The sequence below is a fragment of the Juglans regia genome, chromosome 3, assembly GCF_001411555.2.
Source record: "Juglans regia cultivar Chandler chromosome 3, Walnut 2.0, whole genome shotgun sequence".
NCBI lineage: Eukaryota > Viridiplantae > Streptophyta > Magnoliopsida > Fagales > Juglandaceae > Juglans > Juglans regia.
In genome coordinates, this window is record NC_049903.1 from 5,836,281 (window position 1) to 5,862,011 (window position 25,731).

Genomic DNA, 25,731 nt, shown 5'->3' on the forward strand with positions numbered 1-25,731 from the left:
GAGAGATCAATTATAATGCTGTGTAAAAGTGACTTCTATCGAAAATATTTTTTTTTTTTTTAAGATGGAATTATTTTTTTTTTAATAAAGACTATTTAAAAATTTGTATAAATTATTTCTCTTTAAAAATGACGTTTAGAGACCACCACCGATTAGTAACTTACAAGGTCAATGGAAAGTTATTTGATCGACAAAAGTTACCTCATAAACCGGTGGTTAGTTGTTATATAAGGACTTGAGTCTTGAATCCCTTTTCTATGAGGTCAAGCTACGCAGCAATTCGTCTGCATTACGTGTTCTTATTGTACAACAACTACCTCAACTAGGTTTTTGTCGACCACATTTTACAACAATCCAATACCATATTTTCTAAAAAAACTCACTTGAATTGTTACAATGTCATGTCAAAAAAACATGAAAATAGTTTAATCTAAAAATACATAGAGAAAATAATACCCTAGATGGAGAAAAACATGAACATGTTGTCCGCCTTGTTTGTATTCAAAAATATCTCAACTCATCATTTTAGAAAAAAATATATATATCTCAACTCATCTTATCTCATTCGATCATTATATTTTTTTAATTTTATAATAAAATACAATAAATAATTTAATTTTTTTCAAATCTCAAATAATAATAATATTCTAATAATATTTTATTTAATTTTCATCTCATCTCAATTCAGTATCGAAACATTTTCTAAAAGTGTTCTTTTTTCCTTATCTTGTGATTAATGTTTTGGCTATAAAAAAAATTTCACAAAAGGAAATTTATAAATTATTTTGTGCGTTACATTTGATTATAAAATAAATTTAACATATTATGTAAAAACATATCAACCTATGAATTTCTTTTATAAAATTTATTTATACTCGTGGTGCTGCTCTTATCTTATTACAGCCAACCTAATTTCTATCGCTAACTACCGCAAATTGTACGGTGAAATTTAATGGGTTGATAAACCAAAACATTATTGAGCAGGGTGAGGTGGCGGGTGTCCTTACTCATCCTTTACTAAATTCATATTTTTCAAACATAATTTATAATATGGAGGAAATCTAGTAGTAATTGAAAATAATTTTACTTTAAGAAAAGAAAAGAAATATACTATTTAATAATAAACATGCTTGAAAAAGAAGACCGTGGCACTAATTAATAGTAATTACTAGCCAAATTTACATTAGTCTTACATCAAATACAAGTTAAACCAGATCTTCCAAATTAATTTTAATACTTATCATTTTGAAAAGAAAAATGTTACTTTGTCCACTCTATTTATCTCTTTGTTTTGATATTTCATGTATTTTATTTTATTTTTTTAATTTTTTTATTTACTTAATAATTAATGAAGTTACTTTTAATATATTATTTTTTTTATATATTTTAAAAATATTAAAAATATATGAATAAAAAAATAAAAATGAAACTTTTAATTAACAGTAACAATGAATGATACACTCTAAATGATAGAGTAGTACCGCTCTTTTGAAAATATTGTAATTTTAACATTTTATACTAAAAATATTGCATCATACTAAGGGTAGGTTTGGGGGGTGAGATGAGAATTTTATGTTTTGTTTTGAAGTTTAAAATATTAAGTTTTAATATTATTATTGTTTTGGAATTTGAAAAATGTGTATTGGGATTTGAAAAAGTTGAATTGTTTATTATATTTTGTATGGGGATTTGAAAAAGGTGTAATGATGAGATGAGATGAGATGAGAATTTTATATTTTATTTTTGTCCCAAACCTGCCCAAGCTCTTCCATAAAACACTTAAAACAGAGGTTTTTTAAAAAAGAAAAAAAGAAAAACTTTCCAAATACATAAAAGTAGAATCGTTTGTGTAGATTCCAATCCAGCAATAAATATTTTGCAGATGTAAAAGTACGACAAAAAAAAAACTCACTCGTAATGAATGAGTATAATTATTTTTAAGTATTTTTTATATTGATGTGATTGGTTAAAATAATTATTTTATATTAAAAAATTAATATAATTAATTACATCAATAAAATGTTAGAAATATACGTAAAAGTGACTGCACAATTACCAGATTATATCTAATCAGTCTGTTGTTCATAGTTTTTTTTTATGTTTTCAAACAATAACACTATATTCAATCAGGCACTACATATTAAAATACCATTTGTTTATTTTAGTTTCGGGCATTATCAATTTTTTTTTTGCTGGTTTTGTTTTGTTTTAAATGGACTTGCCTAGGGGTGTGCAAAATTTCAAAAATTCCGACTCCGTCCGACTTTCGCTCCGATTCCGACTCCGACTCCGACTCCGACTTCGTCGGAGTCATCGAAATTCGGAGTCGGAATTCAGAGTAGCTCCGAATATCAATTCAGAGTCGGAGTCGAAGTCGGAGCTCCAAGAAGCTCCGATTCCGACTCTGAAATTTTTTTTACTGTACACTTTCGCTCGAGCGAGGTGTCGAGCGCAAGTCGAGCACACGTTGTATTGAACATTGGCTCGAGCGACATGTCGAGCGGAAGTCGAGCGAACCTCTTTGGAAGAGTTCTGCTCGAGCGACAGGTCGAGCGGAAGTCGAGCGAACCTCTCTCGCTCGAGCGGAAGTCGAGCGCACGTCGAGCTCCGATCGGAGTCAGACTCCGACTCCAGTTCGGAGTCGGAGTCGGAGCTCCAATTTGGCTCCGACTCTTGGTCGGAAACGAGCACTCCGACTCCGTTGGAGTCGGAGCCCAGCCCTAGACTTGCCCACGAATAAGTTCTATTTATTTATTTATTTTTATTTGAAACCGAATAAGTTCTATTTAATAAATTAAAATGCCTGAGAAAAGAAAGAAGTAACCTACTGTGATGGCATTTATTCAAAACAGAGTATTAAAATCGCAGAAACTTATACCATAAATTACCCCAAGACATTTGGAGTACTTTTATTAATTTCTTTATTATTTACATTAATTCCAATATCTGCAATTTAGAATGCGTTAGAAAAGGAAGAAGATAATCAAGAAATTCATGTCCTTTAAGGCTCATTATGAATTGTAACAGACAAGGTGATTCATAATGTTAAGCTCATCTCAACACCAGATGATTGCAAATTAGCAATTGTCTTTACTCTGAATCAATGAAGATCGATCAAGAAATTAAGAGCTATCACAATGAATCAAAGATATTAAGATAATAGGATACACCACCTTTTTTTTTGTTCGGATACTCAAATTGTCATATCCTTTTTTCTTTTAATGAAGGAAACATTTAAAAATTTACAACGCATGATTCTTTTCTTCCCCATGTTCAGACCTCTTTTCTTCTCATGCTGCTTTCGATTGCTGTCAAAAGGAAAATCAGATCGAAAAAATTCAGCTTCAATACCAAAGGTACATCAAAACATAGCATAATAGGTAGAGCAGCAAAGCTATCTGAGACCCATCAGGAAACCACAAGGAAATGCCTCTTTTACCACTTTCTCTGGATTCATATATGCGTGGGACAAATAAAATCACAACAAATTGCATGCTGAACAAAAATATGTCGGTTTTTCTGGTTTCTGGAGAATCCTAATTTACTGGAATATCAGAGGATGCCACCTAAATGGCAATCAAAAGACAAGCACAGCATGGATCAGTTTAATGGGTGGCGCAAACATACCAAATATGTCGAAAAATCAGCAGTATACTCCACTTAAGTTGGTAAAAATATTTTCTGAAGTATAATTGCTGCTCATTGCTAGGTAGTTAGAGCTGTCTTTCTACTAGTTTAAGGTTTTGGATTGAATGCTTCAATACTAGTAACCTAGGACTGGTGTAAAATTTGGTTCCTCCATAAGGCTATCCTTTCTTTTCTTTTCTTTTTTCTTTAATATTCTAAGCTAAGAAACTCACTCGTTTCTCTTCTTCCATCTTGGCCTTGATGTAAGAGTAGGTTGCTACACCAGCAATTGCAATGGCTGTTCCAACACCAGTTTGTGTTGAAATCTTGTTACCTGCCAGGAATCATATGTTAGACATCATTCCATTAATAAACTTCTAGGGGCAAGTAAAGACTAAGAGCGGAAGAAAGGAAATAGCAGAAGATAAAAACTTACCAAAGATCAGGATTGAGAATCCAATCACAAATACTCGTTTCAACACGTTGCCAACTGCATGTGTAAGAGGTGCCACCCTCTCCAGGGTGTTGGTGGCCAACTGCAAGTGTAAGTTTTTATTAGCTCTTAACGTGATAGTATGCAAAAATGATCAATCTCTGAAATTCAGGGACCCAGTAGAAAGGAATCCAGCAGTAGGCTTTGTACGGAATGCAAATTTTGAGACTGTTGACGATAATCCACAGAAGAGAGGACTCACATAATTGCAAGAAAGCATCGGTTACCAAAGAATTTGCAGAAAACAAATTTACCTGATTGTAAAGGTGGTAAAACATCCCCACCCAAAAAAGGTCTGTGATGAACTTGATTAGACCTACTTTTGCAATTGCATCATTAAAACCATGCTTAAGTAGTTGAGGTCCCTCCAACTGTAAAATAAAACAAGGACAAAAGACAATTAGAGACTTTAGAACATAAACTTATCAGATGCATTATACATGTCAGTACATACATCCAAATCTAGGGGTTGCAAGAGAAGTTCACTTACAATGATGGCAGGTGGAATACAGACGAAGAGGGCAATGATCGAAATATAAGCATAGATATTAGTACTATCCATGTCAGTCTGCAAATTAACATTTAAAAACAAAAAGATCAGTAGAAAAGCTTCTGATTTATGGAAGTTAACAACTTTCTAAACTCATTTAACGGCTTTGCATGTTCAACTCCAGTAAAGGGGTTCATGAGAGTTGCATAGAAGATAACCATGGCTTTCTTTGAATAGATACTCCTGTAAGTAAAGGAGATATTGGAAATCATGGCACTAATGAAGCCAGTCCAGTTGAATGACAGCTCGGTCAACGATGCCATGGACACACCTGCATTTCAAATTAAAGATAAACACACTTTGTAGATAATATAATTTCATGACATGCAATCTTAACAGATACATAATTTCATAAATCAGCCCGCCTGCAGTCAAGTGGTTTGGTCTGCTGAGATTAAGAACATTTCAACCTGCATATATAACTGAAACAAGCAAGTAAACCGAAGTAAGATCTTACCAAGAACAACAGGAGCCAGGGACAGCCATAAAGTGATGGGTATTGATTGCCCAAGAATGAACTGAGAGGCAGCAGCATTAAAGAAGGGCTCAAGAGCTGAAACAAATAAATAGAATTTTAGATGAAGAAACTTTTGACTCAACCGGTGTTGGTCATGTAATAACAACACAAAGCTAGAATCCCTGAAGAGCATCAAATTTTCTATCACCTTTGATTGTATGAGTGAAGGAGACAGCAACAGCTGCAAAAGAGACATTACTGGTCACGTGGCCAAGTGCGTGACACACGGCAACAGGGATCAACAGCTTCAGGAGGTTTGAGTCCATAGGCTACAGAGAGAAACACCAGTTGCGTGGCAAGTACAGTCAATACATAAACAAGGGGTTTCAAGTACCAAAAAAAAAAATTTGGGGGATATAGAGATTCTGCTCATTGGAATAAGCCCTGTCCCGAGACTTCCAAAACAGTAACCAGATTATACATCATGGGGGAGAAGCATGAAATTATATACTCTCCGATCTCAAGGACGGGTAATATTCCACCCTTTTTTAAACAACTTCAAATTACTAAATCTGTAATTTAAACTACTAATTCTTCATGCCACATTCATCATTGACTTTGGTGTTGATTTAAATTCCAGGACATGCGTAGAGACTTGACAGCAATGGTAGAGAAACACTGAGAGGACCATGAATCATCGATCATATGGCCAAGGACTGCAAATGTATTAGAATCTCATATTTCTCCGTACAAACCCAAAAAGAGAAAATGCAAGTTAGCATTTTGTTGAAAATGCCTCGGGAACCCCTTCTAGATTAAATTCCTTCCTTCGTCCTTGGCCTTATGATTGATGATTCACATATATAAAAAAATAGAGAAATGATATTTGCAGTTTTAAGTTACGTAACACCAACACATATTTTTTTAAAAAAAATTAAAAAATTTCAGACCCACATAAAAAATTATTTTTTTAATTATGGATTACATTTTTTTTAAAATGAAGTACACACCCAATATACAAATTTTAAATAATTCTCATTTTAATAGATATTCGTATAAAAGTTTAGTGGTTGTGTACATGCAAGTTTCTTTACTTTTAAACAATGAAAACAAACGCATTCCAATTTTACTTGAATGAATGAAGCCAAACGAGTTTTATTTTTCTCCTTAAATTTAAATGGCAAAAAAAGAAGCATATAAGCTATCTATTTTTTTAATATACAGAAAAAAGACAATTATAGGCCTCAATAGCAAGCAACAATCTGACTAAACACATCCGAAAATATTAAAAATAAATAACTAAATTAACTGTTACGAAGTAACTGGATTCTGGCTTCACTTACAGCGCGCTTGGGAAGGCCCACGGCCCAGCTCACCAAACAGTAAACCACCCCGACGAACAAGTGCACGACTGACACAAAACTGCAAAAGTTGCAAACACCACAAACCGGCTTTCACGATAATGTACCCCTAAAGTTGGTCGTATTTACAGTCATGCGGACTTGTGAAAAAGCACACGTGATTTTTATGCATTAGTTAATTAATATTTAACATATCATTAGATGGAAGTACTTACTAAGGATACGGGAAGTAATTGTAGATTTTTTTGTTGATTATGTTGAAAATCACGTTCAGGAAGTACCTGCACAGGGACAATCTAGTAATTTACATACACCAGTTTAACCAATAGGCTGGGAGAGACCGTATCGACGACCAAGTGGGAACCTCGGTCACTTCGGTGCGCAACCGGCGCAAATTAGTGGAAGCACGTACGTTAACGGTTAACCTACCACATGAAGAAGAAGAACCCCGTGACGAGAGCCGGGTACTTATCGATGAACCCTAGCGGAGCAACCTTCGTTTCCCTGAAATAAAAGGGTGTCAGATTGAAGACTATTAGTCGGGGAGACTGACGCGGCCGGTTCGACCGAGTCAGGACGTAGGAGACGGACCTCACCCGGCAGAATCGCTCCCTTCGGCGGGCGATGAAGAGGCAGCGGCGCCCACGAGGCCAGGCTTTAGAGTCTCTCGCGGCTTTCCGCCGAGGCTCGAGCTCTCAAGCAGCAGAGCCGGTCGGAGCTGCCTCCCCCATATCAGGTTCCCTCCTTCTCCCACGGCTCCGATCGGCCTCGCCGAGACGAAGCTGACGCTAGTGGTGTTGCAGCTGCTGCCTCTCTCTCTCGGTAGCTTCCGGAGGTTGGAGAGGCAACCGAAGGTGGCGGTGTGTGACAGTATTCTCGATTCCATGACCTGAGAAAGAGAGAGAGAGAGAGAGGGGGAGGGAGGGAGAGAGAGAGAGAGAGAGAGACGAAATGTGGTTGCTGTAAGCTACGCAGAGCTCTTATTCACGATAACTTGTACACGGGTGAGCGGTGCGAAGCGAAACCGAGCACGAGCGGTTCATCACTTCTCGAATTCGATTAACAATCCCATGCATCGCGGAACACAGTAATAAGCTAGATCCATGAGTTGATCTGCCGATAAGAGTTAGGAAATAGATAGATGGACGGTGAGATGAGGGTAAGTGGTTGTATGCGGTCCCAACAGAGGAGTGGTGAAGGGAGAAAGAAAGTGGATGTGGATACGGAGGAGGTGATATAGCGTGGGCCCGTCTTATCGCAAGCGAAAGGCCTGGGAGTGAGGGCGTGTCTTATCCATTCGTGGTTGGCTGTTTTGCTAATGCCCTATCGTTTCTATTTCCCTCTTCCTATATCATGAGAGGTGGAGAGTTAGGAGTTACACTTCTAGTATTATTATTGTTTGGCAACTGTTATCACGGACATCTTACCTTTTTTATCTTTTCTTTCTTTATTGATTGGGACACCTCAAATTAAACAAAAAAAAATGACTTGGTACCTATTTATATGGTAAGGAAAACAAAGAAAAATCTTAAAATATTCAACACATGAATGCTTGTCAACCAATCATATATGAGATACGTATTTCTTGTCTATTTCTTATTATGCAAACGTGTTTTCCATCCAACGAGTGCAATTTCAATAGAAATTAGACAAAATTAAATCCAAATTAATACTTTTAGTATAAAGTGAAACAAGGACTAGGAGAAGAAACATAGAATAAAAATAGAAAAAGGACAAGGATATATATAAGGTAAGCTTTGGAAGCCGCCAAATGTGTATAAAAGCCTTCCTAACCTTTGCAAAATATGCACATATCATGTGGATTTTGATTTACACTATTGAAACTCAGTCAATCTTATTATTAAGACTAAATTAAATTTGGTATATTCTTCACGTGCAGTTGTTGATTTACTCAAGATTTCTGCTTCAGCTACCGAAGAAGTAGCTCAAATAATTTTACTGAATAGTTCATTTTATTTTTATTTTTTTTTTGTATTTTTTTAATTATCATAAATATTTTTTAAGAAAATAAAAAATTCATAACATCATTAAAAAATACTTTCTTAATCACTAAATAAAAAAATAAAAAAAAATCATTGAGGACATTTTTTGGGTCCCGAATTATTTCTGTTTACTCAATATTTTGATAAAGTGTTATATATTAATATTATCCATGATTCAAAAGTGATTGACGTTGGAGCTCACGCAGACATATACATCCCACCATTTTCCCCGCGCTGAACTACATATTTGATTTTTATGCCGAGTCACAATCACCAGCTTGCACTATCAATATTAGCACATCGGCCTGCATATTCACAAGCATGGACAAGGCAAGATATTTCCGCTAAGTAACGGTTCAATCGCATGGAATCGTTTAACATTGATATACATCAAAGAGAAGACAACACTCGTTCCAGAAATTTAAATGAAAAGATATCAACACTTATGAAGGCAGAGAGGTACATACAGAAAGCAAACAAAAGCTGAGTTTCCAAGGCAGCTTGCATCTTGAATCAATATTGGTTATTATTTTATTCCTGTCACTGCTGCTTGCAGGGTGGAGGCAGAAGTTCTGGGTGCGGTGAACCTACTTTTGTTAATTTAGAGAGAGGGGGAAGCCAATTCCATGGCGCTTCGTGGGAAACACAACAAACATCATACTGCAAACGACACCAATTCCGACTGGCAATCTTGTAAGAATCTCTTGGGTCGTATGGGATGGTGTCGGGAAGAAGCAACTCACCACATTCTTATCAAACAGTGCAACTGCTACAAATACCAGTATCGACATGAAGGCATGCATGAAATCTATGAAGCGCAGCCGAAAATTTGCAGCAACCTCAGGTGAAAGATTTGCAGACCCATCAATGACCAAGAGGCCCCGGAATGTGGCAAAACCATAACAAACACTTCCCTTGTTGTCCCTAAAGCTATCGGTAAAGCTTAGCAGGAAACATGATACTCCACAGAGGGTCACGAGTGCAGCAGTCATGAACCGGCCAACTGGGTCACATTTACCTTGGTTTGTGAAAATGGGTGATAGAAGTTGGAAAGCCATGACTGATCCTGTAGGTAAGAGATTGGCCAAATGAGCTGTGCTCTGAAATGTCTGGCTAATGGCCTTCTGTATCGGTGTTTTTTCCTCTGTTTCAACTCCATCTCTCAAGAGGGGATGTTTTGATTCATCATGAGTATTCTGGGAATCAGATTGCATGACCTTAATCTCCATGCCACAGAACCTAGATCAATTCTCTTTTCCCTTTGTTTTTATTTCCTCGTGTAAATTTGTATTAACACATTATCTAGTCTTGCGGGGCAGTACTATATACTTTATAAGGAGTGAAAGGAAGGTAGCCGAGTGGAGGCAAAGGATGGTTAGGTTGGTTAGGCATGCCTTGCAAGAAACATAAAAGCAAAACAGCAAGCTGAGATAAACGATAAAGCAAGCTTCCAGAATTCTGGAAGGAGAGCATTGTTTTGTGGGAAACGTTGAAATGTAGTTAAAAAATTATGAGAAGGATAGTGTTGGGAAAAAAACTGTCATTAAAGGCTAATTTGAAGTATAAGAACAGAAACAAACAAAATAAATAACGACAATTACACAAAAAATCAAAATTTAAGTGGTTCGGCTTAGAATATAGCTTACGTCCACTAGTGGAGTCAATCTTTAAAGGAATTCATTAATAAAAATGGAATACAAGAGAGATATAATAAAACACTCCTTAGACCCAAAGCCCCAATACACCCAAATGAGCTCTCAAGCTCACAAATGGAGACTCACAAGGAGGTCTCCGACCCAAAGTCCCAATACACCCAAATGAGCTCTCAAGCTCACAAATGGAACTCACAAGGAGGTCTCCGTCTTGTTGGCGTCCTCTTTGAGTTCTTGCCACTCCAAATGAACCCTAAATGCAATAATACATGAAAAACAATATGTATTTATACTAAACAGCACGGAACCGTAATTTCATAACATTCACTTGAGCGGAAGGTCGAGAGGAGCACGAGCGGATGTTTAGGGCAGGCACTCGCTCGAGCTAACTATCGAGCAAGTGTCGAGCGAACTTATGGGTTGGCCTCCTGCTTAAGCTGACCGTCAAGCGAGTGTCGAGCAAACTCTATGTTTGAAGTTTTGCTCGAGTGGATTGCAGAGCAAAGTGTCGAGCCAAGGTTGCTTGAGCCAGGGTTTAGCATGCCTAAACAAAATATGAATTCCATCAAATCGAATTTCACCATTCAACAATAAAGACATCAAAGATGCCCATCAAAGATCAAGAAACAAAACTTCTCCACAAATCTCAAACCGGGACACAACGTCTATCTTTGAAGGACTCAATTTCCACCAAAAAGTCTTCAACACCATAGACGACTTGATCAAATCACAAGTTTGGTCCTAATGAAGAATCTCCTCTTCACACAAAAGCACACGCATCACAATACATATTGCTACCTGAACAATGGCTTCCGAATACACACAAAAATTAACAAGAAATATTTTTTACCAAGTTAAGAATACCACAAAGTCTGCATGAGCATATCCCAAAAGTGGCTAAACTGCCTCCTCTCTATCTACCAGATGAAACTGTAAACTTGCTCTCACTATACGCTAATGTCAAAATCAAAATCATGCTCCTATCTAATAGCATGCTCTAGAGTTTCACATGCACTCCATTGTGAAGCTCTCCCAACAACTCCACCTTCTTGCTATAATCAAGTTCTCCTCCTCTATGGAAGACAACACACTGTGAAAAAAAAGAATGGTTCACCCAATAACAAATTGTGTTGTCTGCTTCACCTAGAGAGCTAGCTAGGCTGCATTTGATTTCTTCTTTCTTTTATCAATTTTCTTTTTTAAACGTTTTTTTCTTGTTGGATGCCTAGTAAACAACTATGCTTGGTAGTATTGGGAAAAGCGGATCGATGGTTGTCCAATAACACATTAGATGTGATCATACGTACCCATCTCATGCACGGCATGATTTCAATAATGAATTATTTGTGGTGATTTAAGGGGGGCCAGAAATATATACGGCTGGAAATATTTTCGACAGATTTACTTTAAACGGAAATTGTCTCGGCAAATTATTAAAAAAACTACATTAATAAAAAAAATATATATGGAAGGTATTATTACATCGTACGTGTACAACAAAAGACTTCATTTCCTTTTCTTTTTAGTCCTAATACTAATTCCTTAACTGTTGATGTGGATTTATAAGCGGCTCTAATCCAAGAAATTTGGCAAATTAAATAAAATAAACTTCTACGTAAATTAATACTTCATTTTCTTTGGATAAAGCACAGAAAAATTATACTACGAAGGTGATGGTTTGAGCTTGCTAACCCTTAATTTTTTTACCCGAATGCGCATCATGTACGCTCAAACCCAATCCACCGCCGCTTACCGTTTAGGGCCCTTTTGGGCCTTTATACAGATCCAGTTATACTGCTGGGGAATTTCACACACAATTGTTCTACCCTTTTGAGCCATCTTACGTACGAACAGTAACTTAAGGTAGTTTATGTTCATTTCATTAATGTTCTGTATTTCATTGCAGCATATGTTCTCTGGAAGAGATGATTAACCATCCTCCAATGTCTAGTCCAACACCATTCCCTATGGAGTATGGAGAATGTAATTTAAATGATTAAATTAGTATTTTTCTTATCAGTTTGTTCAGTTTTTGAGATAATCAGTGATTTTAGCACGGTATCAAGTGATAGCTTTGGATTCAAATGATCCTGATTTTGTGCATATTTTCTAGCTTAAAATCTCAAGTTTCTTTCCTAATAGATGGGATCCACTTGATTTTTGGTCTCGCATGTGAGGAAAAAGGTTAAGAGAAAATAATTTAAATAATTATTCATCATTTTCTATCTCCTTAAGTTTTTAGAATAGTTTAAGATTTGATAATTCTAAAATTCCAAGCTAAACAACACATAAACCCCTTTTGAGCCATCTTATGAACCATTATTTATTCCTTTGCCTTTATTTCTTAAAGAAAAAAAAAAAAAAAGCTTCAAACATTATACTATTTTCCGAGCCATTTTATAAAGATAGTATTATATACATGGTAATTTTCTTCAATAGAATAAGTAACTTCGCATAGTGCGGCCCATGTTGATAAAATTGGGCTCTTTGTCCTGTTAGGTGGTTCTATTTATTTTCCAGTTTTTTAAATAAAAAATTATATATGCAAGTTGCCGTTGAGTACACATCTTTTATAGTGATAAAATTCAATTCCTAAAGAATTTAATTAGTACTTATATATATATTAATGTTACTAATAAGCATTAATTATGAGTTATCATATCATGATGTGATCACAAAGTTATTATGACGTTTCAAAATTGTAGCCATTTCAAACGTTTACAGAGGTTTGCAAAGTAACAAATGGAATGTTCATCCTCCCGCTAAATAGGCAGAGTAAAATTCTTTAGTTGATCGATGGATATCAGGCCGAAATGTGACTCTAATCTCATTTGTTTTCACAGTTCAACGACTCAATTTGTTTCATTTTATCATTATAATTTTTTAAATTTATATACAGAATATAATAAATAATTCAAATTTTTCAAATTTTAAAATAAAAATAATATTAAAAAAATATATTTTAATAATATTTTAATTTTTAACTTTTATTTCATCTTATCTCAACAAATAAACGAGAAGATCTCTTTTATTAACGTAATAATTAGTTTGATTTGGATAAGAAATACCGTGGATTCTTTTTTCGCGAACTACATAATTAATTATCTCGAAGACTTCACTTGCTTTCATTACAAAGAGTACCGTATATGTGAATTTTTTTGTTATTTAGGTTGTGTTTAGATGTTGAATTGAATTGAATTGAATTTATTATGAATAATAGTGAGTTAAGATAATAAGGTGGGTTATATAGGATCTATCTAAGATGAGTTTAGATGTATTCATAAGAAATTGAAAAAAATTATAGATCACACGTGTAAATATGTATTGAATTGAAAAAGATTATGAATCTCACGTGTAAAGAAATTTTAAATTAGAATGAATGTAATGATTTGAGAGTTGAATATTTAAATATTAAGATAAATCTAAATTTAAATCGAATTCAACTGAACTGAATACATTTAAAAAACCAAACCAGCCCTTAACGACTTTCATTGACTCACCAAAAAGATTTGTAAAGCCACAAATATGGGACAAAATATTGGATTATTGTAGGCTACAGATTACTGAAAGATCTAGGCTTGGCTAGCTAGGATTGTGTGTGTGTATATATGTATATATATATATATATATCAGTTTGATTCGGTGACGTTTCATTAATATGCTTATCTACTCATGGAATCATTAATCTCGTTTATTCTGCAGTACGTACTCACCAACATGTAATATCAAAGTGGGTAAACGAGCGCCATTTCAGAAGTTGTTAGGTCATTGTTTTTAGGTAATTATGCTTTCATGTAGTTGAAATTCCAAACATGCTGTTGTTCTGTCCCTTCCCAAACGGTAGTTTTGTGTCCAAGGCAATTATTCCTGGGTCTAGATCAGAGCAGCTTTCAGCATCGATCGATCGATTCATCGAACAGATTATCTATGACATGTTTAGTGTTGACCTTAAAAAAAATTTAACTTAATTACCCCCCAACCCCACATAAAAATATATATATATATATATAGTACATAAATATAAAATTAAGCAGTGAATATTTTCTTTTGACTTTATATTAATAATTATAGTACTGTTAACATAAGCTATTTAAACTATATATGTTGTTATTGTCTTCACATTAACCTAGATACTGTGAAAAAAAAAAAAGTCAATCGAATCTATCCAACCACTTCAACCAGCTAGCTAGCCCTGATAACTCGGAAGTCGGAATAGTATGCACATGCATGCAGAATGTTTACAGAGTAGATAGATCAATATATGCTTAAAGCCAGAGCTAGCTTAGGCTGAAAATGAAAGAGATCAGCAGTCTCATGATTTGCGCCAACAATGTCACATGATTTTGAGTACCACATCTTTTCCCATAACCGAAAATAATGGCAGAAAAAAAAATGGTTAAAAGGCCGAATTAATCGGGTATTGACAAAATCTTAGTAGTGTTAAAAAATATATTTGTGAATAATAGTGAAAAAGTAATAATAAAGTATTGAATAATAGTAAAAAATAACGAATGGTAATAAAAAATAAGTAAAAAATAAAAAAATAATAATAAATAATAGTAAAGTATTCTGAAAATACTTGAAATACTCTTGGTATCCAAATCTAGTAGAGACAAAGAATACACACACACACATATATATATATATATATATATATCAAGTATATAATATTCAGGTGCAAGAGTTTTCTTCGTTGTAGTGCTCTTCTTCTTTTTTTTTTTTTTTTTTGATAACTGAATATGCTTCATTGAAATTAGACAAGCTGCATGTTGCAAAGATTTGTCCACCCATACAATTTGTTGAACGACCTCTGGGCAAGATTCTACATGCCATCTACATGCCAAGAGTGTCTAGCTAGCTAACTGATGAGCTGCTTCATTTCCTATACGTCCAACATGTTGATTTGTGCAGCATCGGAATCTAGCCATGAGTAGTTTGGTTTCCTTTATGATATTCCCCAGCAGCTAGCTGATGAGTTACCATCAGAAGTGAATCACTCTCAAGTGTAAGTTCGTGATCGTTGTAGTGCTCTTAATAGTCAAGCGAGCGAGCTACTTCTACAATTAATTGGGTTGCTTGTGATAGCGTCGTATATGGATCGGAGCAAATTAATCATCATTGCTTGTGATAATTAATTCCAGAATTAATATAGAATCATGACTGATTCCGGCCTCTAAAGATGTTGATCAACAACAAAACTAGATGCAAGTAGGTCCAAATACTAGACTAGTGATGTTCTCATGATGAGCATCATATATATATTCTGAATATGCAATCGGTTTTGTCTGTTTAAAAATCCTTAAATTTGGAACTTCATCGAATATTAGAATGCAGAAGCTGGTCTAAAGGGTTAGGTAGCTGTCTGCTATATGGGGCTATATGGGGATGCCAAGATTCTTCTGTTAATTTAGAAGAAAAATTGTGCACCAAATTAATTTCTAGTCATGATATAGCTACGTACGTACATAAAATTATTTATAATTTATTTGGGCCACCAGGCAATCATTATTGGGTAATTTAATCAACCTAATCAAATTCAATAATAATCTAGCTAGCTAGCTATCAGATCAAGATCAGCCTCATGGCCTCCTCGAAGCTGATCCGGCCCCTAGGTAAAAATTATTACCATCCACCATCTGGATGGTCTGATACGTTTGTTATTAGAAGTTACGGTACCGTAAATTCATGAACAAGCAAACAAAAAGACCTTGACGCCATTGTTGTTATTGCTGTTGGTCTGGTCGCGGTGGTGATGAGCTATATATAATTAATGTTGTTGTTTGATGATGTTTTTGTTTTTGGTTTTTTTCATCAGTTGATTTGACGCTGAATTTTGAGAGACATTATGAGTATAGTATATATAAACCGTAGTAGTTACTTATAAATAATTAGCTAGGTTGTCAAGATTGAGCGGATATATATTATTAAGAGCATCAAAATGGACCCTGGCAATAGATATCCTTGTCTCTTAAAAGAGCTTAAATTTATGTATGTTTTTATCTCTAACTAAGCAGCTTTAAATTTTGGTAATATATAATAATTATTACATCTCATAAAACATGAGAAAAGTGAAAATTCCTTCCTTTATTTTTTAAATTCCACCGAGGAAGTTATAGTTGACCCACTTCTACAAATATTTCCTACAAAACAAAAAAGCTAATCGGATTCAATTAGCAATCATATGAGAGAGAGGGTGAGCATGGTGGAGTGATGATGAAATGGCCTCAATTGCAATAAGGAGAAGCCACGCTTTTGCATACAGCTCATGTAGAGCCCATCTGCACAGACAAGCATGTTGATGGGGAAATGTATGTATATTGTTCTCTATGATCTTTTAAGAATATATATATATATATATATATATATATATATATATATATATATAACGATCGAGGGAGAGGGATCAGATCTTTTCACCCTCTCTTCACTAATAATTGAGAGCCTGTACGTTTGTATTCAATTAGTTCCCTTCTGGTTTCAAGTACCAATCGATCTGTTGCCTGAGTTTCCCTCAATTTGAGGACCAGTGGGGAAAGTGGTGATGATGACACAGCCATCAGCCATGATCACGCTTTCGTTTTTCACACCAATATTAATTTCCTTTTTCTTCTCTTCTTCAATTCCTAGCATATCTTAAAACAAAATTTTCATATCTTATTATTGAAGAAAAAATGGCAGTATTGTCATACAATTATATGGTCTTTACTCTTTAGAACAATTAATTATTAACCAATTTATTCTCATATTTATTTTGTACATGACATGACAATGTAACATGGCTTTCTTGTCTTTTTCCTTGTTTGCTTGAACAACAACTCATTTCCTTGAAAAATGAAAGATAATGTGAATTGGGCGGGGTAGGGTCCATCTATAGCTAGCCAACTTGTAGCACTGAAGTTCTTGTGCATGCCAGACACACTGATCTGCTTCTCTTGCATGGGTATTCTCATTAATACCACTCGTCTCTTTCGTATTTTTATCACTGTCTATAATTATATTTTTCACTCTTAAAAAAAAAAAAAAAACTTTCTGGCCGTATATGCCAAAAACTTGGGACAGAAGTAGTAATCAGTGTAGCTCCTTGTTTTGAGCCATCAGATTCATGTGCATGCATGCATTGGCACTAGGGTATCAATACGAATCTAACATAACACGATAGGATTAAAGTAGAGGTTTGATCTTAACGGATTCGGATTAAAATATATTAATTTGTTAAGATAAGATTATTTAACGGATCACTAACGAATCAATTCATTATGACCTGTTAATAAAATTGAATTTACATTTATAAGCACCCTTAGACCTAAAATTGTAACATTAATATTTTACAATGTGTGTTTATTATATTTGAGATTGTAACTTTAATATTATTACAATGTGTGTTTATCATATTTGATACTGTTGAAATTTTAATATCGATATTTTTATTATTTGGATTGCAATTTTAAACTTGTAATTAGTTTTTTATTTATTATAGATATTGTTTATATTTTAATATTTAGATAAAATCAATCAGATCAAATGAATTAAAATGGGTCTATTCAATCCATTAACGTAAACAGGTTGAAGTAAGTCTGGTTGTATCATGTCGTATCGTATCATGTCAATCTATTTTGTATTCAGTAAAGAGTCAAAATTAATCATGTCGTATCATGTCAACTTGTTATTTTAATAGTCGTATTAAAGTTTAAGATTTTAAAACGAAATTATTAACTAATCGTATCTAAATTAACTCATTAAATGTAACATAAACATAATTCGACACCTTCTCACTGAAGCTTCCTTCTATGATTAGTTCGCCAGATCATGAACGAGCAAGGCCCTGATCAACAAAATTCACCGCAAGAGTAGCCATCCATCAATCAGTACTTGTCTATATATTGGGTTTTTGGCTCTTTTCGACATTTTTTTCTCGGTTAAAGAACCCTACTAGCATACTTTATTTAGGCTTTTTGACTAAGTGCTCTCAACATTTAAACTCCAAAGCTATTATTCACTAGAAATTTTAGAACCATACATTGGCAGTTATTTAAAATACTTCAAAAACCTATATCTAATTTTTCACAGCATGTTCTGTATGTCGACCCTTCTATCTTATATGAAATTCAGACACATGAGATAGAAATTAGGTACAAAAACAATGGTCAGATGTAAGAACTCCATGCACATCCTAATGCTAAAAGCGAATATTTTGGAACAAATGATCTTTTGGGATCTTCCCAATTCTACCAGATCGACTAGCTACCACCACTAATCATTAAGAATAGCAGGAAAGAAAGGAGGGATCTTGTGAAAAAAGAAGAGAAAGTAACATATCCAAAGATGATCAGGAAAATAAAAAAATCCCACAACAGTTGCAAAGTTTCTCTTTCACACGAAAAAAGGTTTGTGAAAAGTGGGAGTAAGTGGCGGGCGTAGGAGAAAGGCAGAGTGGAGGCATACCAGTACAATCATGATCATTATAGTTAGGAACAGAGTCTAATGGGTTGGAGCCACCGTCGCCTCTACTATCCTTTTTTCATCTTTATCAACGTTTTTATATAATGGATGTATTAAAATTTTATAAAAGCCTCGACTACGTACAACCCCACCGATCTTCCCCATCATGTGTTGCGCAAAATATATAGCACCCAATGATCTTTAAAGAATCGTGGGCAGCTGCATGCTATAGAGTAAGAACTTAGCTCATGCACGGAAGTATTTTCAATTGTCATAAAGATATTTCGTCACTGATTAGGAAATGCTAAGGTGGGTGGGGGGGTCTTTGTTGAATGGGCCACTATATATAATAGCTAGCTAGTTTCATGATCTTTTAGACCAGAATTCATATGGCCGGTTTAATTAATTAGATCATCATCATTGACTTGGAGGGATCGCTCGCACCATCTTGATCAGCTTGATCTTTAATTTTTCGTTTGGACCACGAGCTACGTCTAACCATTAGACTAGAAAAAATAAGTAATTAGCATGCGTTTGATTGCGATTAATTTACACAAAAAGTCAAGAAAATTTAACCAAAAGCAAGGAATCCTCTAGCTCCAGTACTACTACTTTTCCTTTATGCATGCCTTCCGGACATGCATTTAGATACCACTAAAGAAATTCTCAGCATTGTGCATTAATGCTAGTTTATTATACGACTCTATCAATTCAACCTCATCAATTAATCCAAGTTTTGATTTCAAAGTTTTTTCTCAGTGAGATGATTTCTAAATATTCATAGTATTTCAAGTTTTCACGAGGTTTATAAGCAAGTCGTTGGATCATACATTCGATGCTTGCTACGTACATTTATTGATATATATATATATATATATATTAAATTATATTTGACATGAAACGGGCTGCATCTTTCTATAGGCATGCAGTTAGTGTTCAAAATATTCCAAACAAATTAACCACGTACGAGTTGATTTGATTTTAAAATCGCGAACGGTCAAGCCTAGCTTGTCTTTCATGCACGTCGTGAATCAATTCAATGTTGAATTTCTTATTGATCATAATGTACCTAGCTAGCTATTGTTTACCAACAATAATAAAAAAATAAAAATAAAAAAAAAACTAACAAACAACAACAATTATAGTAAGTGTACCCCTTGCTCCCTATGCTCTCTACTATCCGAAAAGGCTACCATAGATTTTCACCATCAATTAATAATTACCTCCTGATATTAAAGTCACGAGTCAAAAGTAGCATACTCCAAAGTCGCACTCACTCATAGGCAGACACATTCATCTGCTTCTATGATAGAGAGGCTAGCTGCACTAGGCAAGACCAAGCAATCCATGTTGAAAACCAAGCCTCTCTTGCCGGCCGGCGTGCTTGCATGGCATGGACTAGCTAGGTCTGGTTAGAGGCAAATCTGCGCATTTGAGCGCCCTCTCTTCGCATGCAAGCTGACATTCACGAGGTCATGATCTTCAATAGTCCCACCTAACCTCTCGATCGAGTTTACATGACCCTCTGCCTCACATAAAAAAGGTTAAAAACCGCCTCGGTCTCTGTTTTCTCAGCGTGCATGTTTCCCCTTTGTGATCATGGGTTGGCACGCAGATCAGGTAGATACGTACTACTAATTGGGTTGTGTGGGACCTGATTGTGGGCCATGCGACGTGCGATGAGTCCTATGACTGTCTTCAATTGGAACACCGACCCGTTTTGACCGTTTGATTATGCTGTTTTCTACACCTTAAATTCACGTCTAGTGTGGACCAGCAGCTTCATCGAAAGGATGCCCAGGTCTAGAATTAAGGACATCGATCCGCATCGTCAACATTTATTGAACATATATACAATGTAATTTAATTAAAGAGTTCCAACTTTTATTTCTGCAATAATGATCTTGATCTAGGGGCCGCCTTAAACATTTGGGGTGATTAATAATAATCCACGCGAAAGGTCCAAGTACATATATATCACTTTAGAAACGTCTTTTCTGCAATATATTAGGATTAAAGCTATCTCAGAGTTGATCTAATGAGAATTTAGCTATTAAGTCAATAAATTACTTACATTGAATTAGCTATATTCCAAATAGAATATAGCTACAGTAATATCCAAACTAATTTTCAAATTTGAAACATACTATTCATTCATCAAATCTTTTTTATATTATTTCTTTCTTTCTCCTTTTAATATCAATTATTTCTCTCTCCATTTTAAATGACAATTGAAAAAATATAATTAGAATACAATTACTAATTAATATATAATATTATGAATAGTAAAATATGATAAAATAAAATAAATTCATAATTAAAAAAATTAAAAAAATTTCAAAATTATTAATTACTCATTACTATATAATGAATAAATAGATAATCTAATTTGGAGATTTGATGTGAATAGTTAAAGTTAAATTCATCTTATATTATTTTATTGTCATATAATGAAAAAATTACTATTCCAATGTAGAAACTTATGTAAATGTAATAGCTAAATGCTAAATTCATCTTGCATTCATAAAAAATATACTTTAATTTTGCTAATCCAATGAGAGTGCTCTCATATAAGTAAGGAGATCATCTTTTTTTTTTTTTGAATGAATTGTGATACACAGAAATCTCACACTCTTACACATCATTTAAAAATATATAATTTTATTTTTTTATTTTTATATTTCATACTCCAATTCAATATAAAATATGAGATTAAAAAAATAAAATTATATATTTTTAAGTGATATAAAATATGTGAAGCTTATGTCTAATTTTTTTTTTTTTTGAATTTATAATTAATCATGTTGTACTTTGTATTTAATGCATCTTAATTACATGATTAGACATCAGAGTTAAATGGTGGTAGATGGCTGATACCATAACATGATGATTTGTGAGATGGCATATTAACGAAACCAAAGCAAATGTAAATAATTTTTCATACCATTTAATTAACACTATAACAAATTTGATCTTTCCCCACGAATTATTTTCACACGACACATCATCGTGAAAAATATAGGATTGATCACATAAAGGATGTCGGTAGAAAATGAATCAAGCTATTACAGCAATATCATATCCGACGATCTAAAATTCGTCAATAAAAATAAGATTTTGCGATGACTTTTTGTTATCATCGTTTGTCGAAAAAGTTCAAGAAGCACTGCGGCGAAACTTATTGTAGCTATATATGATCTTTTACGGCGATAATAGACACCACAAGAGGTCACGATTTGAAATTTTTAAAATTGGATTTATATTTCTTCTCTCCTATCCCGACATCATTTCAAATCTCACACATTTATTTTAAATTTAACGGATGATTTTAAATTGAACCAAGTGTTTTAAAATCTTTCAAATATTTCAAAAGTTAAAATTATTTGAATAAGATATTTTTAATATTATTAAACCAAACTTAGATTTTTAAGTCAGTCTCTTTAATGTTTGGAGCCCTGAAAATATTATAGTTTTACAAAATCAGTTTATTTGAATGATTTTATTTCTATTAGAGATATTTACTATGATTAATTATTTATTTTATGTCAGAAACTCCATTTGTTTAGAAGAATTTATTTCTCTTAAAAATATTTATAAAAACTCATAATTTTATTTTATAATAAAAAAATTATTTATTTCAATCAAGAATAAAGAGTTTGATTTTAAAACTTATTTATTTGCCATGAAAGTATTTTATCAAAAATATTTTTTTCCAACGATTTACTAGCAAAGGCCATCATATTTTTCACGGGTTGAGCTTTTCATGGAGAAAAATATTTTATGCTACCAATTTTATGTCACGGTCATCCCACGACTAAAATTTGTGGAAAAAGAATTTTGCCCACCGAATTGAAGTTTTTGCCACCACAATCCCTTGCTGAAAAAACAGGTATTTGTTTTAGTATAATATGACAAATCTCTAATTAATAATGTGTTGATCATGTGTCAACGATCGAGATCAAGACTTATAAATTTTATTTTTTTTTCTAAATAAAAAGATGAGTGGTTTCCATCTATCATTCTCAGAAATCATTATACTTGGACTTGAAGTATACCATGATCTTTTTGTTGCACTTGATCACGAAATTGGCTTTTAAGATAGACAGATTAATTAGTAGAAGAGTTGGTGGACTTCCATTTGTAGCCATGAAGAGAGTAGCATATATGCTGGCATGCATGTCCAAAAGTTTTTACGTACGACTAGGCCAGGTAACATGTAACGCAACATGGAAAAGAAAATAATTCTGAGCAGCACCATTTCGATCAATCATTTAAGCATCGATCCAATAGTCTGTGCGTTTGTTTTCGAGATTGTGAGGTTGGATGTTAAAGTGAATTAAGTTGAGTTGAGTTGAGTTGAGATGATAAAATATTGTTAGAATATTATTTTTTAATATTATTATTATTTTAATATTTAAAAAATTTGAATTATTTATTATATTTTATGTTGAGATTTGAAAAAATTGTAATAATGAGTTGAATTTAGTTAAGATGAGTTAGAGATTCAAACTCACTAAAACTTAAAATTTTAAAAATTTAAAAAGTTAATTTTTATTTCATTGTTATAATTTTTTTAAACTTGCATACAGAGTAAAATAAATAATTTAATTTTTTTTTCAAATTTACAAATAAAAATAATATTAAAAAATATATTCTAATAATATTTTATCTAACTTTTTAATTTTAATATCAACTCATCTCATTTAATCTTTAAAAACAAACACAAACGAGTCCTAATCATTTTGTAGGTTCCACTGATCTTAGGAATTTCGCTTCTAAAAGTTGGCAGAATCTTTCATGGACCCTTCTATCTCAGCATAACTTTTCTTGTGCGCATATATATATATAGCTGAGATAAGGCTGACTTTTATAATTAATTTATTACAATTAAAAATTTTGTTGTAATTAATTTTAATTTTAAATAGTTATTTTGTTGAAATTAATTGAATAATTTTTTTGTAATATATTATTTTTTTTTTTTAAAAACAAAAATTTACTGGAGGATTTATTACGTGTAAAAATAAAAACATTCGAATCTGAGATACAAGCTACTTTTTTTTTTTTTTTTACCCTGACGGATGATAACATAAATAAATACTCATGTGTATTGATAGCATAACATAAACGCACCTGATGATCATCGATGGCCTGACTTTGCCAACACGTCGGGGGATTTATCGAGGCCAGCTAGAGTAAGCTTTTTTGTTGTTGTCCTGTTTTCTCTTCTGTTTAAGTTCCTTCAATTCACCCACCTACCTACCTCTATTTAAAATTTCAACCATACTACACTGAAAAAAGTGCAGCCACATTGAGTTGATTTAACCCATTCCAGTACGACTAATGATACGGATCATTCCCCATACAATAATGTTCAACTCTTTATACATTCTATTCTATTAATATGATTAATTACATCATTTTTTATAATATAAAATAATTATTTTAATAATCACATCAATAAAATATATAAAAAATATATAAAAATAATTATATGTTACATAACTCTATTTTATAATTATTATTTTATTTTATAATTGAAATAATATTATATATAATCATAGATTGTATAACTACAACACACTCATTTTAAAAAAGAGTGTAATTCATTATTAAAAAATTAATTTTTTTAAGTGGGTCTCGTATTTAGTCACATTTTCGGAAAGGAATGCGTGACGCTTTTGTACTACTAGATAATTATAAGAGTAATGCTACATGCAGTCGTGAAATGTGCAAGCGTCATACAGTCAATTTAAAAAAGAATAGAGTCTATTATTAAAAAATTAATTTATTTTTATATAGATCATGTATATATTCACTTTTCTAAAATGATTATAAGACGCTTGCGCACTCACGATTGTAACTATTATTTTTTTAATTATAAATATCATTTATCTTGTGTAAATGAATGGACAATATTGATTGCCCATAAAAATTTAGACGACGTTGATTGTGATGCTTATTAATAGATTTCTTCATTCAATTTTAAATATGATAGATACAATAAATGTTGCACTATATATAAACTAAATTTCTATTTAAAGATGCAATATTCTCATCTTTATATAGGTGCGCTCTAGGAGATTATCAAGTTGTTATTTCTTATTAATTAAAATATATACAATATCTATGCAATTATAAAATCTACTAAACTAATCAATAAAGATGATATAATTAAACTTAAAATAGAAAAACTATTACATCCAATTGTACTCCGGGGCTAGAGAGAGAGAGAGAGAGAGAGAGGGGAAAGAAACAAACTGGGCATCATTATGAAATGTCGAAAGAGGGGGAGTCAGGACTCAGGAGTGTGTACTGGAGTGGCAGCGATTGACTAGGCGTAACGTAACCCATCAACACACCAAACAAAATCCTGAGTCCTGACAAGTTTGCCGTGGCTCGTGTCTGGGCGTGGGGTTCTCTGTGGCCTGAAAACCCAACTATTTTTGGGTTAAACTAATAAAATATCTGGATTAACATACAAACAAACAAACTCGGTCGTGGAGTTTAGTGTGGGATTCGTACCCATCAAACTTATCGAGAAAAAAAAAAAAAAAAAAGGAAAATTTTTGGGTTCAGTCTGACAGCTGCAGAGGAAGATTTTGTTGGGAAGGAGTTGGGTTTGGAGGGGGAGGATATACAAGCATAAAGATAGATCTCGTGGATGGTTGCCCAAAGATAGTCAAAGAATAGCAGTGAAATCCGTCCAAAATAAAGTTGTCACCATTGGCCAGTACTGCAAAACTGTCCATGTCTTCCTCTGCAACTTCCCGTGGCTTACGCACTACAACTGAAATCTGTCCTCAAAATCTCTCACTAGTTTAGCTAAAGGAAAATTTTAATTATAAGTAATTTTGTATATTAATATGTATATTTATTTAATATAATTGATTAAAAAATATAGTTTATTATAAATAATATTAAATTAAATTTAAAATATACAAATATTAATATTAATATACAAATTGATACGTAAATCTGATTGTACATAATAAAACTCCTAACTAAATAAATAAAAGAAATAATTTCTACAAATTCTAATCAGATAAATTTTACACAAATCTTTATAAAAAAATAAATAGACATTATCATAAAATAAATATAAAAAAATTATTTTTTCAATACAAATTATTTTTTTACAAAAAAATTAGC

General features: G+C 33.2%; 2 protein-coding genes across 2 annotated transcripts; both read right to left on the bottom strand.

The window, feature by feature from the left end:
- Positions 1 to 2,980: 2,980 nt before the first annotated feature.
- On the bottom strand, positions 2,981 to 7,575 carry LOC109020011 (triose phosphate/phosphate translocator, chloroplastic). Its single transcript, XM_019002397.2, has 12 exons — positions 7,085 to 7,575; positions 6,918 to 6,992; positions 6,704 to 6,769; positions 6,471 to 6,549; positions 5,336 to 5,456; positions 5,128 to 5,223; positions 4,829 to 4,941; positions 4,611 to 4,688; positions 4,375 to 4,491; positions 4,064 to 4,163; positions 3,861 to 3,961; positions 2,981 to 3,308 (listed from the first exon to the last, which is right to left on the bottom strand). Exons 1-12 carry the CDS (start codon positions 7,372 to 7,374, stop codon positions 3,291 to 3,293), a joined length of 1,254 nt encoding a protein of 417 aa, XP_018857942.1. The 5' UTR covers positions 7,375 to 7,575; the 3' UTR covers positions 2,981 to 3,290.
- Positions 7,576 to 8,851: 1,276 nt separating this feature from the next.
- On the bottom strand, positions 8,852 to 9,787 carry LOC109020010 (protein DMP4-like). The gene has a single exon (XM_019002396.2). The coding sequence runs from the start codon at positions 9,718 to 9,720 to the stop codon at positions 9,088 to 9,090; it is 633 nt and encodes a 210-aa protein (XP_018857941.1). The 5' UTR covers positions 9,721 to 9,787; the 3' UTR covers positions 8,852 to 9,087.
- Between the last annotated feature and the right edge of the window lie 15,944 nt (positions 9,788 to 25,731).